Raw genomic sequence first — 17392 nt, 5'->3', positions numbered from 1 at the left:
CACTATATTCCACAGCAGCTGTTTATCGAACTTTATCTCATTTCAAGTTTGATGGCAGCCGAAAGATGAGTGGACCAGAACACATTTTCAAGCGAGCCCTGATCCACACAGGGTGTGAACCATTGCTATAGGGTTTTCTAGTCTCTCTTACCTATGTGGTACGGTCCACAGCCCAGAACCATTACTCCATGGTCTTTGAAGTCCAGATCATGCTCCTGTTGACAAATACAAACGTCACATACATTTTGGCCAAACTACTGATCAAACTGTGATTTATATGTATTTTTTTGCAACATGCAAATATTTTCTTTAGTTTACATAGCGTATCGTTGCTGTCAGGCAGAAACCTTGTATCTCAATGTATTATTTTTTGTGTAAAGATGCCGTACTTCATCACACTACATGTGTTATAGATCGTCTATTTCGGCTATATTTGTAAACGTCTTGAAACTGAAAGTGTGCCTGTGGATTCTATAAATGTTGAACCAATGAAAAGTATTAACACAAGATTGTGACAAAATAATAACTACAAAGTCAAACTCATTTTCTTTTCCCCATTTATCTGAAAAATAGGTTTTGGACGTACAATAATAATACATTTATATAGCACCTTTCATGACAGAAATGCATCGCAAAGTGCTTTACAAGGTTTCCACCCAACAGAGACGACATTCCGTTCTATTATTTTGCTTCTTCTCCCCAATTTAGTCGCTATGCCAATTGAGTCCTCCCCACACACATTTCTGTGTTGGTACTGCTATTGTATGCTACTGGCTCACCTACCATTCGTCCTACTCCTCCCGCCCAACACTCCCTGCTGACAGTCGCCGCCCCAGCCCGAAGGCTTACACGCAGTGACAATTATCACCCTACCCGCCCGGCTTCCCCAACCACGTGCCAATTGTGTTTGTGTAGACTGTAGTCACAGTGAAGCCGGATGGATTAAAAACCCACAACCTTTGAAGTGGTGGCCAGGCTCTTTAGCACTGCGCCACCTGAGCGCTCTGTTCACTGTGTTCTGAGAAAACTAAAGCCAGAGCTATAGTACACACCTGGCCATGGTAGGTGCAGTACAGGTAGTTGGTCTTGGTAGGATATTCTGCGGCCAAGGTGTCTATCTGTTCACACACAATGAGGAAAATACAAAAGAGAACAAAAAGTTATAGTACCGGTAATACAATTAAAAAAATCACACCTGTGTGAAGTGAGGGGCGCTCTTATCATCATGCATTATCATACATCAACCAATCAAATCAAATCAAATCATCAAATCATCACAAATGTCATTTCGGCCAAACACTTTTGGCGTCTTCACTTTTCTGCCCTCACTTTCATCTACATTATGTACTTTGCTCAGCCAATCAAATCATTGCTACTACAAGCCAATGTTTGTGTTCACACAAACGCGAAAAGCTGGGCATAGGAGGGGCTAGCACCCCTCAAAAACAACACTGGGTCCAATAACGATCTCATGGAAAAAATGGAAAGAAATACACCCCATCTTTAAATAACACATACAACTCCTTTTGAACACTGTTTCAGAGACTAATTTCATTCTATGAGATCTACAGTATGAATGTGTACTAATGTTGCACATTTGTATATTTCGCCGCCTGAAGTTCCAGCTCTGGCCAGTAGGGTGGGACGGCTTCACCGTTTCCAAGCCTTTCTGGGGGCCTGATCTGATGCCCTGAGAAGCACCAGGAGCAGGCAGGCAGCACTGACCTGTTTGACCCAGGGTGTGATGCCCTGCACAGTACTAACCTGTTTGACCCAGGGTCTGATGCCGTGCCCTGCACAGTACTAACCTGTTTGACCCAGGGTCTGATGCCCTGCAGGCCTGCACAGTACTAACCTGTTTGACCCAGGGTCTGATGCCCTGCCCTGCACAGTACTAACCTGTTTGACCCAGGGTGTGATGCCCTGCACAGCACTGACCCGTTTGACCCAGGGTCTGATGCCCTGCACAGCACTGACCTGTTTGACCCAGGGTCGGATGCCCTGCCCTGCACAGTACTAACCTGTTTGACCCAGGGTCTGATGCCCTGCACAGCACTGACCTGTTTGACCCAGGGTGTGATGCCCTGCCCTGCACAGTACTAACCTGTTTGACCCAGGGTGTGATGCCCTGCACAGCACTGACCTGTTTGACCCAGGGTCTGATGCCCTGCACAGCACTGACCTGTTTGACCCAGGGTGTGATGCCCTGCCCTGCACAGTACTAACCTGTTTGACCCAGGGTCTGATGCCCTGCCCTGCACAGTACTAACCTGTTTGACCCAGGGTCTGATGCCCTGCACAGTACTAACCTGTTTGACCCAGGGTCTGATGCCCTGCACAGTACTAACCTGTTTGACCCAGGGTCTGATGCCCTGCCCAGCACTGACCTGTTTGACCCAGGGTCTGATGCCCTGCCCTGCACAGTACTAACCTGTTTGACCCAGGGTGTGATGCCCTGCGCAGCACTGACCTGTTTGACCCAGGGTCTGATGCCCTGCCCTGCACAGTACTAACCTGTTTGACCCAGGGTCTGATGCCCTGCACAGCACTGACCTGTTTGACCCAGGGTGTGATGCCCTGCCCTGCACAGTACTAACCTGTTTGACCCAGGGTGTGATGCCCTGCACAGCACTGACCTGTTTGACCCAGGGTGTGATGCCCTGCCCTGCACAGTACTAACCTGTTTGACCCAGGGTCTGATGCCCTGCCCTGCACAGTACTAACCTGTTTGACCCAGGGTCTGATGCCCTGCACAGTACTAACCTGTTTGACCCAGGGTCTGATGCCCTGCACAGTACTAACCTGTTTGACCCAGGGTCTGATGCCCTGCACAGTACTAACCCGTTTGACCCAGGGTCTGATGCCCTGCACAGTACTAACCTGTTTGACCCAGGGTCTGATGCCCTGCACAGCACTGACCTGTTTGACCCAGGGTCTGATGCCCTGCGCCAGCCGCAGCTCTCTGGCCTGCCCCTCACTGGAGCCCAGGGCCTGGCCCACCTGGCGGTCTGAGAAGCCGTCCTGCTTTGCCTTGAGGAGGAGCTCCCTGGGAACCGAGGCGCTGCATGGAAGGGACAGTGGAGGAAGAAGTGTCGAAGATAAGTTGTGGGGGGAACATTTCAGCATTTTAGGACAATAGAGTGACCATTGTCATCCCAAAGTGTCATTAATTAGTGGGATTGTGCTTATTAGGCAGACAGAGACACCTGCATTCGGTCACAAATGTATTTTGGCAGGCCTTCATGTCATCATAATGGCAGATTTTACACTTTGTTGCATGCTGAAAATCAGATTTTCAGAGCACAGAACACCCAAGCACAACCGAACATATAATGGCTTGTCTTTTAGTTCTACTTTTAGTTTTTTTACATCCTTTTAGTCTATGGAATTGTCAATATTATTCTAGTCTCATCTTAGCTTAGTTTTAATTTAGTATTAGTCAGTGAAAAAATGTAGTCAACAAGGATTTTTTTCGTCATAGTTTTAATCTATGAAATGAACTGTTCCAGATCATGGCATGTTCCTGGGGTACCATTTAAAAGGGAAATAAACAGGCTTTAAAACAAAGGTTATTGACAAGAAGGATTGTTACAACAGAAATGTATCTACAGTACAGTACTGAAAACTAATTTCAAAACTTTTTGTTTTATGTTTATAATAATCTTGACTAGAGGTGAAGATAGTGAGTTTGCACGTCTACATTTTATTTAAATTTAAATCACTTCTTTTGTTCAGTTCTTTTCCCTAAAGCCTGTGCAATTCAGTCCGACTGCGGTAAATAAAGACAGTGAAAACGTACTATAAAATTGTGTCAGAGGAAAAAGCCTAGAGACAACAGGACTATAACGAGACAATGAATCTCAGTGTGTTACAAACATTGGTTGTTACTTTAACAGTGTGTGTGTGTGTGTGTGTGTGTGTGTGTGTGTGTGTGTGTGTGTGTGTGTGTGTGTGTGTGACTTTGATTAGCCTGGCTAATCAAGGTCTAAATGTAGATGTCTATATATAGAAGTTGTTTCAACGTCTATATATAGACGTCTGTATACATTTAGACGTCTACATTTAGACCTTGATTAGCCTGGCTAATCAAGGTCTAAATGTAGATGTCTATATATAGACAACGTCTACATTTAGACGTCTGTATACATTTAGACGTCTACATTTAGACCTTGATTAGCCTGGCTAATCAAGGTCTAAATGTAGACTATATATAGACGTTGAAACAACATTGTTTCAATGTCTACATTTAGACATCTGTATACAATTAGACGTCTACATTTAGACCTTGATTAGCCTGGCTAAATGTAGACGTCTATATATAGCACTCATTTTTGAGATGAGGGACAAAAGTGGAAAAAACATGTCCCACACATTGTCCCACACATAGCCTTATTTATGTTAAAAAATAAATAAATTCATAAAAATAAAAGCACTTGTAAAGTTAAATGTAATACAGTTGTGGATTCTTATGACATTAATTTCATTATATATTTTTTCATATTCCATCTGAATTAGTTAAAAGCAGGCTCTGTACCCAAAAAAGCCTGTATTAAGCCTGTCCCCAGCAAGTGGTCACAATTTCAAACTGCCAAAAAAGTGTCTAATAAAGTCACAATCACATAAATATACATACTAAATGAAAATAGATTGTCAACAACATAGCAAACAATATACACAGTTAATTTTAATTTATATTTTCCAATAAATATCTCATATCAAATGTGTGTCCCACATCTCCGTCAAGTTTTTTAAAAGTCTTAAATTAATCAGAATATATTGTCGACAGATTTAGCCTGAAGACTCCTTTTCCAAGTCATGTTTATATTTGTTGCAACAGTGGAGCACCTGGTCTGACAAGCATTCAATTGTTTGATATTTTAAACAAACAATGTTGATATCAATGTGGTCAATGTTAGGTTTAGTTAACAACTGAAGAAAAAACAAAATGGCTACATTGTATTACAGAGGGTTAAGATGAAAACAAATGCCATTTTGTCAACTCCGTCAGACGTCAACTCCGTCAGGTTTTGTGTCTGACGGAGTTGACATGTACAGTATCTGACGGAGTTGACGAAATGGCATTTGCTAAACCTAACCCTAAACTAAAATACTAAACATTATTTTGGAATTCTTAACAAAGATCATAATGTCCTGACGGAGTTGACATGTAAAAGCTGTGACCACATTGATATCAACATTGTTTGTTTAAAATATCAAACAATTGAATGCTTGTCAGACCAGGTGCTACACTGTTGCAACAAATATAAACAGGACTTGGAAAAGGAGTCTTCAGGCTAAATCTGTCGACAATACTTTCATTACATTTTCTATCGCCTGTAACAGCCACTTGGACTTACCGGTAGACTGGTACAGTACTAGAGTAAGCCATGTGTAGGCATATAAATTATGGTTTTATTCAAATGCAATCTACAGTTTATAATGAAATCTGGATTTGTGCACTGCTCAGTGCTTCCCCTTGCTCAATCAGAACATGTAGTGGTTACACCTGTGTGTTGATACGCTCCCTAATTGTATATTGTTTACCATATGCCATACCCTGTAATTTAGTACTAAAGAAAGATGCTCGACAGGAACTGTCTGTTACCATATGATGGCCAGGTGCAAAAAGCCTGTGAGCAAAGAAATAACAGATCTACAAGCTCACAACGCGGCAAGCCTCAGCACCATGTGAGCTTGTAGGTCTGATATTTTCTCAAAACCACCGGTCACGAGAAGGCACGCATCACTGTGGCTCTGGCAGCCAAAGCGGATGGGACCAAGCTGAAACTTTTCATCGTGTTTAAGGGGGTGATGTAAAGGACTCGTACCATTGCCATATCAGCGTGGCCACCAAGGCAGAGCTGAAGAGGTGTTAGCAAAATGTACAATGGCTGTAATACCTGGAGGTTGTACAAAGTACCTTCAGCCCCCTGATGTGGTGTGGAACGGCCCCTTCAAAGCACACCTCTGTGACACCTACGACAACTGGATGGTAGGTGATATAGACAAGTCATACACCAAGTCAGGGAACGTGAGAGCCCCTTCTCGTGTGCGTGAGTGCAAGACAGAGAGTGGTGTAGCCATGGCTAATTGCTGATTTTTGGTATCCTCCCAAAGTGTGTGGACTGACTGTGGCAGTTGATGGGAGCGAAGACCAGCTAATTCACTGCCTCAAGGAGGGCCAGGCATGCCAGGCGGGTAGAGAGCACAGAGTACAGAGGACGATATTTGCCTCTGAGATGTAAGTATAACTATAAAGTATCGATAAAGTAAAGTATCGATAAATGGACACACAGAAGAAAGAATAATAATAGTACCTAAATGTATATACTTACGGTACTTTCCATAGCCCCCTCACTTTGGCAAGTGCAGCCACTTAAACCTCATTTTAAATGGATAAAAGTTTTATATGAGAGAGAGAGAGAGAGAGAGAGAGAGAGAGAGAGAGAGAGAGAGAGAGGAGTGTGAAAAATAGAATCAGAGATCCGTTTAACTGGCTTCCTTCCTTCTGAAACGCCAGTCTCCCTCTTCTGACTCTTCTCTCCTCTTTCCCCCCATTTGAATTATTTATGGCCCGGTAGTACCGTAACCACATTGGAAATGTCAAGTGTGTTTTAACTATCCTGCCGCAGTCGGCCGGGGTTGAGAGAAATAACAATCTTCCGCGAGACGACGAAAACAATAAGGACTAAGATTTCATAGTCGGGAGAATCACAGCGCGAGCTTCAAATTGCAGGCATTTGATGGTCTCATCGGGCTCACAGTGGTGGAAAGGAAGTAAGTAACTGTACTCGAGTACTGTAGTTCATAGGTTCTCAAAGTGGGGTTCAGGGACCCCCCAGGCCTTAGAGTCAGCGTGAACGGTCTGTCTTGGTGTGGTCACACATGCACGCAGACGTGTGCATCTGAAAATTATTACCTACTTATTATTGTTAACTAAATATTCTGTGTCACCTGGCAGTTAATGATTAAGACCCAGATGCTTCTCGGTAAATTTTTTATTTTAATTAATTACTTAAATCTTTTTTTTTTTCAGTTCTTTTTTCACCTAAACATCATTCATTGTTTAGTCTTGCAATGGCATTGGTCATGCTATTTGAATATAAATACCCCGAACAGAGGCACAAATCTACACAACTTCAAAATCTCTGGACATTTTTAATCAAAATTGACCTATGACCTTTATGCTTTAACCCTGATAAAAGTAACTAAAATGCATGCATTTGTGTGATCATTAGAATGTCTAGAACAGTGGTTCCCAAAGTGGCGTCCGGGGACCCCCAGGGGTACCTGAGGGAGTTCCAGGGGGGACACAGCTAAATGATAGTTTGGAACCAAATGGACCCTTATGGGTCTGGAACTCTGAGAGTGTACAAATGGAACCAAATGGACCCTTATGGGTCTGGAACTCTGAGAGTGTACAAATGGAACCAAATGGACCCTTATTTGACGGGTCCATTTGGTTCCATTTGGTTCCATTTGTACACTCTGAGTTAAATTATCATTGATTATCATTATCAATTATATAAATTGGGGGTCTCAGAGATAGGAATGCCATTAAATGGTGGCCCGTAGACTAATGCATGTCAAACTGGGGGTCCTTGAAATTATACTGGTTGAGAATTACTGCTAGAGCCGTAAAAATCTTCTCTTATGGGGGTCCCTGGCATATCTTTTCAAATGGGGGTCCACAGGCTAAGTAGTGTCAATTTGGGGGTCCTTGACATGAAAGAGTTTGGGAACCACTGGTCTAGAACATGTATTATGTATTATTGTGAAAGATATCCACCGAATTATTAATTTATTATTTTAATAATTATTATAAACTAGTCCTTACCCGTTCTGAATATATGAACAGCAAATGATGTTCAGTGTGGGTAATGTGTTGTAATAGATCACATTACTGATAGGGGGGAACGGGGAATTGTTTACAGATGGTCTTGGGAAGTTAGGTTGGGCACAAAAGTAGGCTAATTAGTAGGCTACTGTAGTTTCTTTTGCAAGAAAATGCTGCAGTACAATCATAAGTATACCATTGATAGCTTGGTATTGTGGCTGCTTTGGAGAGGTTATCCTTTAAGATGAATAATCAGTTGGATAAATATGATTTGAAGTGGAACGTGTTCCTCAGTCATGTTGCAGGTCCTTTGGTGTGATCCATGGTCAGGCAATGCCCTTTTGCTTGTTTATTGTATTAATATACATAGTCCTTACCCGTTGTATGGACTATTGCCCCCCATAAATATATTTAATTGCTCTTCATTTTAACTTGTATAATATATTTGTGTCTTTTTTGTGTGAATAGAAACAGCACTATAACATGAAAATATTTGTATAAATGCATGGTAGGGAAATGTTTTCATGGCAAGGACTGTAAAATGTACACTTATTAGCCCACAGACCCCCATTTGAAAAGTATGAAAGACCCCAGTTTGACATGCAGCACAGAAAGTATGGGCTGTCGCACAGGTATTCCCAAATGTACAGTGTGGGTAATGTGATGTAATATATCATATTATTGATATATGTATTTTGAGGAAGAATTGCTTTAATATAGACTTCTTCACTGGAAATGGAAAAACAGTACATCATAGTCATACATAGAACTGAAAGTCTCAAACAGTCATTGTCATGTTAGTAGTGTAGTAATTGCATTTATGGGGAGATGAGTTGTTCAGTACCCCCCTGGTGGCCGCGGGGGGTACTGCGCCCTGGGTTGGATTATAATTTCATATAAATGGGTGATGTAAAAACAATATCTGTACAGTAAATACGACAGTTGCGTCGGTAAAAAGTAGCCTAGCTGGATTGTGGGAGCGTGCAGATTTATTTTGGCATGGAGAGATGTGTGCTAATAGTGTGGCTCGGTCGGAGATAGACCACGGACAAATAAACGGGTTTTTATTCACTAATAAATTCATTATTAATCTTATTGGAAAAATGGCTTCGTTAAGACCTCCATATTATTATGGTCAATGCCTGTGTGAAAAGTGGGAGCGATTGGTGCAGGCAATGAGGAGATAAGTGTTTGTTTCTGACAGACAGACAGACAGACAGACAGACAGACAGACAGACATTCGCTCGTTTATAGTATGATGTGCATAAAGCTTCATATATATATATATTTTTTTTTAAATATCTGCTAGTGCTGTCAAACAGGACTATGAAGCTATCTATGAAAAAGTGCAACACAACTCAATATGCAACACAATTGTATATTAAATATAGTGGGGAGGGGGTCCCCACTTCATCTCTCTCGCTCAGCTTAGGGGTCCAACAATCCAGGATTGTATACCTGGTGGAGCCCGCGGCCCACCGATTCCCCCTCCCACCAGCCACCTGTCCTCTAGACTAGTCCTCCGGCCCAATAACTACAATGTGTTGGGCCCGTATCGCGGCGGCGGGGACCAATTCTCATTAATTATTGAACAGCTGAGTCAGGGTAGGGGTTGCTGGAGGCAGGAGGTAGGAAGCGCGCGTCCTGTGAGTGGCGGCATTGATCGTTAGGGCTGGTTAGGGCTGTCACGATTACAACATTTAAGCTGGCGATTAATTCATACAAATAATTGCGATTAACAATTTAACTGTGTTTTTGACATTAAACATAAAATGTTCCAATGTTCAATAACAAATTGTACAATTGTCAGATCATATGCAGATTGTATGCATAAAAAAACATATTTCTGTTTGCCTTTTAGGCTGCAAGCTGCTATTTTAGTCATAATGGTTCCTGCTGGACTCACTATCTGCTACTGTGTGTCTAGATAAGATTGGTTGGAGCCAGCCGAATACAGAGAGCCAGTTGGAGCGACATTTGTTTCAGGAACTCGCATACAGACAGTATAGAAGCCAATCTAAGCCCCTCATCTCATCTGTGGATACAGTATGTTAAAAGTTACACTCTGTAAATATAATTTCCTACCCCGGATTTGAACCCAGGTCTCCTGTGCAAGTAAGTACTGAAAAAAAACATTTAGTCTCTGATACCAATCATGTCCAATCAAACTCACAGAATCAAATTGTCTCAATAGAAGAGCAGGGAGACCAAATACAACCAACCCAAACCCAATTGTATAAGTTATTATATTATTGACATTCTCAACCTTTTTTCATCTTCAATATTCCACTCCTCCTAAACTCCAACCAGTCATGAATACAACCAGGAGAGGTCAGCAGAGAGTCATATGTCTCTCACACACACACAGAACCCTCAAATGAAAACGGTAAAACAGAACTGAATAGGCGAGACATGGATATCCCAATATCACAGTTATCCAGGAGAGAAACACTTTTTGAGTGGTGCCTCCGCTCCACTACGCAACTATATGTGTGTCCACATGTACGCATGTACTGTGTATGTATGTCTACGCGTCCCAACACGGATGAGCAGGAAAAGCTAGAACACGATAACTCTGTCATTTCTCGACCGTTTCGGACACAGGAAGGCTCGCCGGCCCCCTGGCCGTGTATCTGGGGGTCTGGATGTTCCGGGACCCCCTCGGGGACGCCCACACGGTAACTCTGTCATGTCTCGACCGTTTCCGATGCGGGAAAGCTTGCCGTGACCCCCACACAGTACAGTTGCACCGCTCACTTCACACAGGATTTTTGACTATTAACAATTTGATGCATTCAGATTTTAAACAGTTGGAATTGGTTTGCTTTTAATAATGACATGCCCAAAAATAGCAATGCCAGGTTGAAAGTAGCCTGTATAGATTACATCCATTTCCTGACATCGTCGTCTGACAGCTATTGAACTGGAAGAAGGAACCACTATCGTGACACCAGCGCTCGTACATCGTCTCTAGTTAGTTCCGTTAGTTCTACTGACCATTGAGCAGTGTGAGGTACAGCCTGTGGCCTAATGAAACATTGCAGCAGTGCTTTGCACTATTGCAGACCTTTCTGTAAGGTTGCACCTATTGATGCAGCAGCAGCACTTTATTTTGGATGTGGATTTTATAGGGGTGTAACGATATAGTATTAGTAACTGCATCAAAATCGATTTTAATTTCAAGAATCGAAGTATTGCTGTATTGTATCGTTTTGCAATGAAAATAATCACTATCGAATCGTTTTGCTATGCAATAAATTGATGGTATCAATACTACATTTTTGTGTGGTATTTTTAGAAGAAAAATTAAAAAGAGGGGTTTAATTACTTAATAAAAAAAAATGTCAATGTATATTAAATAGTTACTGTATCGATTTCAAATCATTGAGTCGTATCGTATCACTATCGTATCGTCAACCATGTATCGTGATACGTATCGTATCGCTGTTAAAATGTATCGTTACACTGCTAGGATTTTACTCTGTTGTGAGCTTATAGCGAGTGTGAGTGTGTTGCATCACCTGTCGTGTTGGGTCAGGTGCTGACCCAGTTGCGTGATACGACGCAGTTTGTGGAGGAACCATTTGTCAATGGCTGTCAGCTGGTGAATCTCATCCACGCCAACACCGCTGTGGAGGGCCTGACACGTGACACACACACACACACACAAAGCAACCAATAAAACAACATGTTGACTATAACTTGGGAAGTTTTTAATGTTGTAAAAGTAACTGGTATGGAGCCCTGAGGGACTCCGCTCAACAACGCGATTGAGCGGAGTTCAATGGTTTACAGTCAACCTATTCCTGGAAGCAGAAGGCACGTGAGCCGAGCTGAGATGAGCTTAGCTTAGCTGCGGTGACTGTAGGAGTGTCTGTCTGAGCCAACACCCTTGAGGGGGGGTCATCACTGAAGTTTGATGGCCTGGCAATAAGACATGGACCATTAGTCCTTAATGCTGCCACCAGCATCAACCATCTCATCCCGCGTTTGGTGGGGGGAGACAGATCTGTCACGCGGGGTTTTGCCGCGACGCAGAGTGCCTCGCTACGGAGGCCTGACACTGACTTCACCTTACTGTGATTGCCTCCTCAGGGCGCCGGCAAAGGGGGGGGGGGGGGTAAAGCAACGACCCTGTCGTTCTCTCGCCATAAACTCGGTGCAGCTCCTCTTTGTGCTTGCGAACTGGAACTTCAGCATCCTGTTTGCAGATAATGCTAATGGCCTCCTTATTTCACCTCTCTTCCATCACACAAGTTGGGTTGGAATTTAAAAAGGCAGAAGAGGATGCTGAGCGAAGTTGAGCTGCTCCATGTGGAACTAAATAACAACCCTGGGCAAGAGGGTGAAATGTCACAACATCTGAACTAACTTGGAACTTCATTAATCCCAAGGCCTTTGCTATTCTACCAGTTTGACTTTGTGAGCACCTTGCATTCACATGTCCTTGAGTTTACCTTTTCAAACTATCAAGCTCACAGTTGTGGTTCAATGGTCTCAATACACGGGTCAAATACATATTAATTTGAAAAGTGTGTGTGTGTGTGTGTGTGTGCGTGTGCGTGTGCGTGTGTGCTGTGAGACCCAGAGAAAAGCTGACTTGAACTCCATGGCCAACCTCTCGGATTAGTGTAGCTGAGGTGCGCAACTGCGCATGGCGCGTGTGTGTACCTTGGCCAGGGAGAAGATACGTGTGCTGGACGGCACGGCCAGCTCCTGCTGCAGGTCCTGGTTGGGGGACCAGGCCTTGCTCATGGGCAGCCGGGGCATGAAGCCATCCACGGACGGGTGACACATCCTCAGGGCCTTCTGCATGCTCTCCTCAAAGGTACGACCCACTGCCATCACCTGCACGTACACAGAGGACAAGAATATATTGACATAATCAACAACTTGGAGCCAAGACCCTATAGACGAATTCAGAAACAGGTCTCATGGTCGCAGCTTACGCATTTCCTGTAGGCGGAGCAAACATAGCTGCGGGGTAAACCTGCACCTCTTCTACTACAGTGAACTGTAGAGTGACTGATGTTAGTCTGCCTCAAACGTTACTCTTTTAACTGCATTTTACTAACATTACAAAGATGCCCAGAACATCGGGATGAACCTGTGTAGTTTATGGCTGCTCCAACAGTAGTGGCAACATTAAAAAAACGTCCATACCCAATACCAAATCTTTCTGTTTTATGAACACAAGGCTGCTGTATTTTATACCTCATACTAAGCATTTAAAGTAGTATTATGTCGGCTCCGCCTACAGGAAATACATAAGCTGCGACCATGAGACCCGTTTCTGAATTCGTCTATACTTGACTAGACAAAAGACGGACATGAGTTGCACTCTTTTTCCCCCCGATCTACACCAAATCTCTTTGCCGAAAATAGCTGATGTACAAGCTCACAACTCGCCGACGTGTTGTGACGGTGAGTATGTACATTTATTAGTGGCTATTAATAAATTAATAATAAATTAATACATTTACATTTGGGGGATATCTTTCACAATAATAAATAAATCATGTTCTAGACATTCTAATGACCACAAAAAAAGTTATTTTACATACTTTTATCAGGGTCAAAGGTCATAGGTTCAAAATTGTTCAAACGAGTCCAGACATTTTTAATTTGTGTGAATTTCAGCCTCTGTGGGGGGTATTTATATGCAAATATCATGACCAATGGCATCGCAATGAACATCAATGATGACGTTTAGGTGAAAAAAATGCATTCATTCATTAAAATATGTTGTATAATTGCAACGCTGGGTGTTACAGGGTTAAATGTTCCCCCCAAAATAAGGATGATGGGGTTCAACTGGTTAAGCTTCACTCAAGTTTGACTAGCCACACACACAAACACACACACACACACACACCTCTCCAACACTCTTCATGGAGCTCCCTATCTCCAGGGACATGCCCTGGAAGCGGTCTAGGTCCCAGCGGGGGATCTTGGTTACGATGTAGTCCAGACTGGGCTCGAAGCAGGCCGTGGTCTTATCAGACACCGCGTTCCTGATCTCCGGCAGTGGGATGCCCAGCGCCACCTTGGCCGCCACGAACGCTAGTGGATATCTGTAGGAGAGGGGAGGAGTATGATGAGGTTTATACTTTCCATCTCTATTTACTAAAATGTTTTCGGCCGTCCAGCCTTCATCCTATGTGTGACACACAGATGATGGCTGGACAGCCTAAAATGGTTTATATGACATTACATAGACTATTAAATGATGTAAACAGGCTTTTACTGAGTGCAGCCCTTTCTTAACAGTTTACTACAGCAGGACAATGCACCAGGCAGTCAGATACAGTGCAGTGGAATATAGACACAGATTCACTATGCTACTTTCCATCTCCACAGACACAACTTATTACTGTTTTTGTGGTCACAGAGCACTAGAAGTACATAATCATGTGTTAATGATGCAGAAATACAAAACCTCCAGAGACTGTAGAGTTACTTGCACTTACTCTCAATATCTTCATTTAAGTTTTAACTTTTTTATTCACATTCAGTGTTCACACTTTGTCCTTGTTCAGAAAATGCCTTACTGTACTACTGCACCTCAGCTCAGCAGAACTATTTCCATATTGTTACGGTCATCAAGTGCCTGGTCAGACCCGGGATTCGAACCCGGGTCTCCCGAGTCTTAACCAGCCAGTGGAATGGGCTATATGCAAACATAATAACTATTCCTACTTCCGTGCCACTTCCCTACTTCCTTCACAGGTGTTACAGATGATACTAATTAAGGCTCTGTTCCATTTAGTGTGCCTTGGTTCTCAAATATTTAAATTTCAAGGACCCCCATAACTCTCAGAGTTACACACCCGTACATGGCCATTTGGAACCCACTCAAGGACACTTTGAGACACATTGGTGTAGCAGAGCAGAGAAACACCTGTGGAGGTCTGTTTACCCAGTGGCTTTAGAGGCCAAGGCGGAGCTCCGGGACAGGCGTGCGTTGACCTCTATGATGCAGTACTCCAGAGAGGCCGGGTGCAGGGCGTACTGGATGTTGCACTCGCCCACTATGCCCAGGTGGCGTACCACCTTGATGGCTGTCTCGCGCAACATGTGGTACTCCTCGTTGGACAGCGTCTGGCTGGGCGCCACCACGATGGAGTCGCCTGGAGGCGGGGAGCGAGAGCCATCAGCGGGTAAGAGCTTGGACTTAATAGTATATCGCCTCTGTCGTGTGGACACCTCATAATGTCCAAAATTAATTACATCACTTCGCGCAGCGCTTCGAGCTTGTATATCTGCATTTATACATTTATGTGACACTGTAGCATGATCAAGTAGGGCATTCATTTACAAAAAAACTGAAAGTTATAATATGGAGATAAGAGGCTGCATATTGCACCACCCTTATCGCTAAACTAATTTCCCATTTTTTACTATTTTGAAAAACATTTTAAAATAGTTCTAGACATTGTGAGCTTGTAGATCGGCTATTTGAACTATTTCAAAAGGTTTTTTTTATAGTAAAAAATGATAAATTAGTTTAGGGATAAGGGGCAAGATATAGCCAAAGATGTTTCTGCCCGACAGCAACCATATAGAGTCTGATCTGGGGTTTTGTGAGATGTTCTTTTCATACAGAAGAGAAACTGAGTGAGTCATTTCATTAATTAAAAACAAATGAACAGAACAGAATAGATAATCTGTAGAGAATGTATTAAATTAAAATGAACAGAACAGAACAAAATGTGTGTTGTTGGTACCAGTGTGGATGCCCAGCGGGTCAAAGTTCTCCATGTTACAGACAGTGACACAGTTGTCAGCGATGTCCCTGACCACCTCATACTCCACTTCCTTCCATCCCATGAGAGACTTCTCTACCAGGATCTGACTGCTCATGGCCAGGGCCTGCACGCACGCGCGCACACACACACACACGCATGCACGCACACACACACACACACACACACACACACACATGATCAATGTGACAGCTTCAGAAAGTGGGGCAACCACATTGCAAGACAAAACCAAACCTCTCTCTCTATTTTATAATTCAACACAGAATTCTAAATCTTTTTCCCCCCATTGGGCAAGCTATAATTGGAGCTTCAATACAAATATTTCCAAAACAGTAGTGAAGCTCAACCTTTTCTGGATCAAGGCCCACTTAAAAATCTTGTAAGCGTTTCGCACATCGTACAGCTATTGCAGAATACAAATTTGCAGATACAAATTAATTATCAAAGAAGCACAAGTAGGTTAGACAGCATTACAGGCAGATACTGTAGATGCTGTAGATGTTGTCCTGCTCAAATTATTGAGTCATTTCAAAATTTCCATTACAACAGAAAACAACTCAGTTAACAACTCATATAATGTTCAAACAAGTGCAACCAAAAGCCGACTTCCTCCTCTGTCGAATATAGTCTACAAATGGGTCCAGAATCCCAACCCACTGTTTTGGAAACAGTGCTCTGTAGTACGGAGTCTACTGACCTCATTCGGTCCTTACCATTAAACGTATCAAATTCAGTACTCAACCCAAGCGATTATGTGATCATTTTTAAAGGTGTACATGTTCCCAAACCTTGCGAGCGGTGTCCTCTAGTTTGTCCTTGTTGTCACACAGGCCAGAGCCCAGGCCACCCAGGGCATAGGCTGAGCGCAGCATCACAGGGTAGCCGATGGTCTCCGCTGCCTTCAGGGCATCTGACACCTGGAGGGAAGGAACACATTCATTACAGACATTCATATTTTGTTTTGTTGTTGGAAAACAGTCTCAACTGACAACAGGTCTCCTTTTAAAAGAGACCATTCATAGCTAAGAGATAAATACATAGTGAGTAAATAAAGTAAGGCTTATGAACATTTATGAGTGTTGTGTGTGCAGTGTCTAGAAAAGTCAAATCTAAAAGTCAAAACGTTTATATAATCTTGATACTGATCACTGATCATCAGCCCTAAAATAAAGCAAAGAAAAAAAAGAAAAGAGGCCAGTATATCAGATTTTGGATCATACCGATTTGACAGCAAAGCTGGGTGCAATCTTCTCATTAATCTCATTTAGTTTGTCAGCAAACAGCTGTCTGTCCTCGGTGGCCATGATGGATTCCACGGGGGTGCCCAGCACCTTGACCCCGTACTTCTGCAGGACGCCGCTCTGAAACAGCTCAACCCCTGGACACAGCACACGCACACGCACGCACACACGCACACACACACACACACACACACACACGTGAGGAACAGCTCAACCGCCGGACAGACAGGTACAGGAACAAGACACCAACATACAGTACCTAAAAATGCTAAAAATGAGCACTTGTGCTCAGCTACTACCCTGGGTAAATAATTGAAAAAGTACAATACTGGAAGATAGGGCTGCAAAAACTTCTTGTAGCCCTCCCGCTGCTGAAATTTCAACATGCAGCGAAAAGCTGCTGGCTGCCAGTCAAACACAGAATACATTACAAAAGACCTGCTTTCCCAGCTTAATTCAAATCGCCCTTTCTGTCTTTTAATTTTAATGTTTTTCTTTGTGTAGTTTTTTGCCATTTAACTAGATATTGTCTCAATAAAGTAGTTTAT

General features: G+C 43.0%; 1 protein-coding gene across 1 annotated transcript in view; it reads right to left on the bottom strand.

Annotated features, from left to right (window-relative positions):
- Window positions 1–17392, bottom strand: part of cps1 (carbamoyl-phosphate synthase 1, mitochondrial) — a gene marked incomplete at both ends in the record, with an annotated part of 108352 nt that overhangs the window by 70567 nt on the left and 20393 nt on the right. The window contains 10 exons of the mRNA XM_083776007.1: window positions 152–215; window positions 1053–1114; window positions 2916–3061; window positions 11359–11477; window positions 12509–12685; window positions 13713–13911; window positions 14757–14967; window positions 15565–15709; window positions 16392–16520; window positions 16824–16981. Of these exons, the coding sequence (XP_083632133.1) occupies window positions 152–215; window positions 1053–1114; window positions 2916–3061; window positions 11359–11477; window positions 12509–12685; window positions 13713–13911; window positions 14757–14967; window positions 15565–15709; window positions 16392–16520; window positions 16824–16981 (1410 nt within the window). The remainder of the gene's footprint in view (window positions 1–151; window positions 216–1052; window positions 1115–2915; window positions 3062–11358; window positions 11478–12508; window positions 12686–13712; window positions 13912–14756; window positions 14968–15564; window positions 15710–16391; window positions 16521–16823; window positions 16982–17392) is intronic.

This window comes from Protomyctophum parallelum (assembly GCF_964188405.1).
Source record: "Protomyctophum parallelum genome assembly, chromosome: 11".
Lineage (NCBI taxonomy): Eukaryota > Metazoa > Chordata > Actinopteri > Myctophiformes > Myctophidae > Protomyctophum > Protomyctophum parallelum.
Note: the sequence above shows the minus strand (reverse complement) of the source record. Positions and strands in the feature narration are given on the sequence as shown.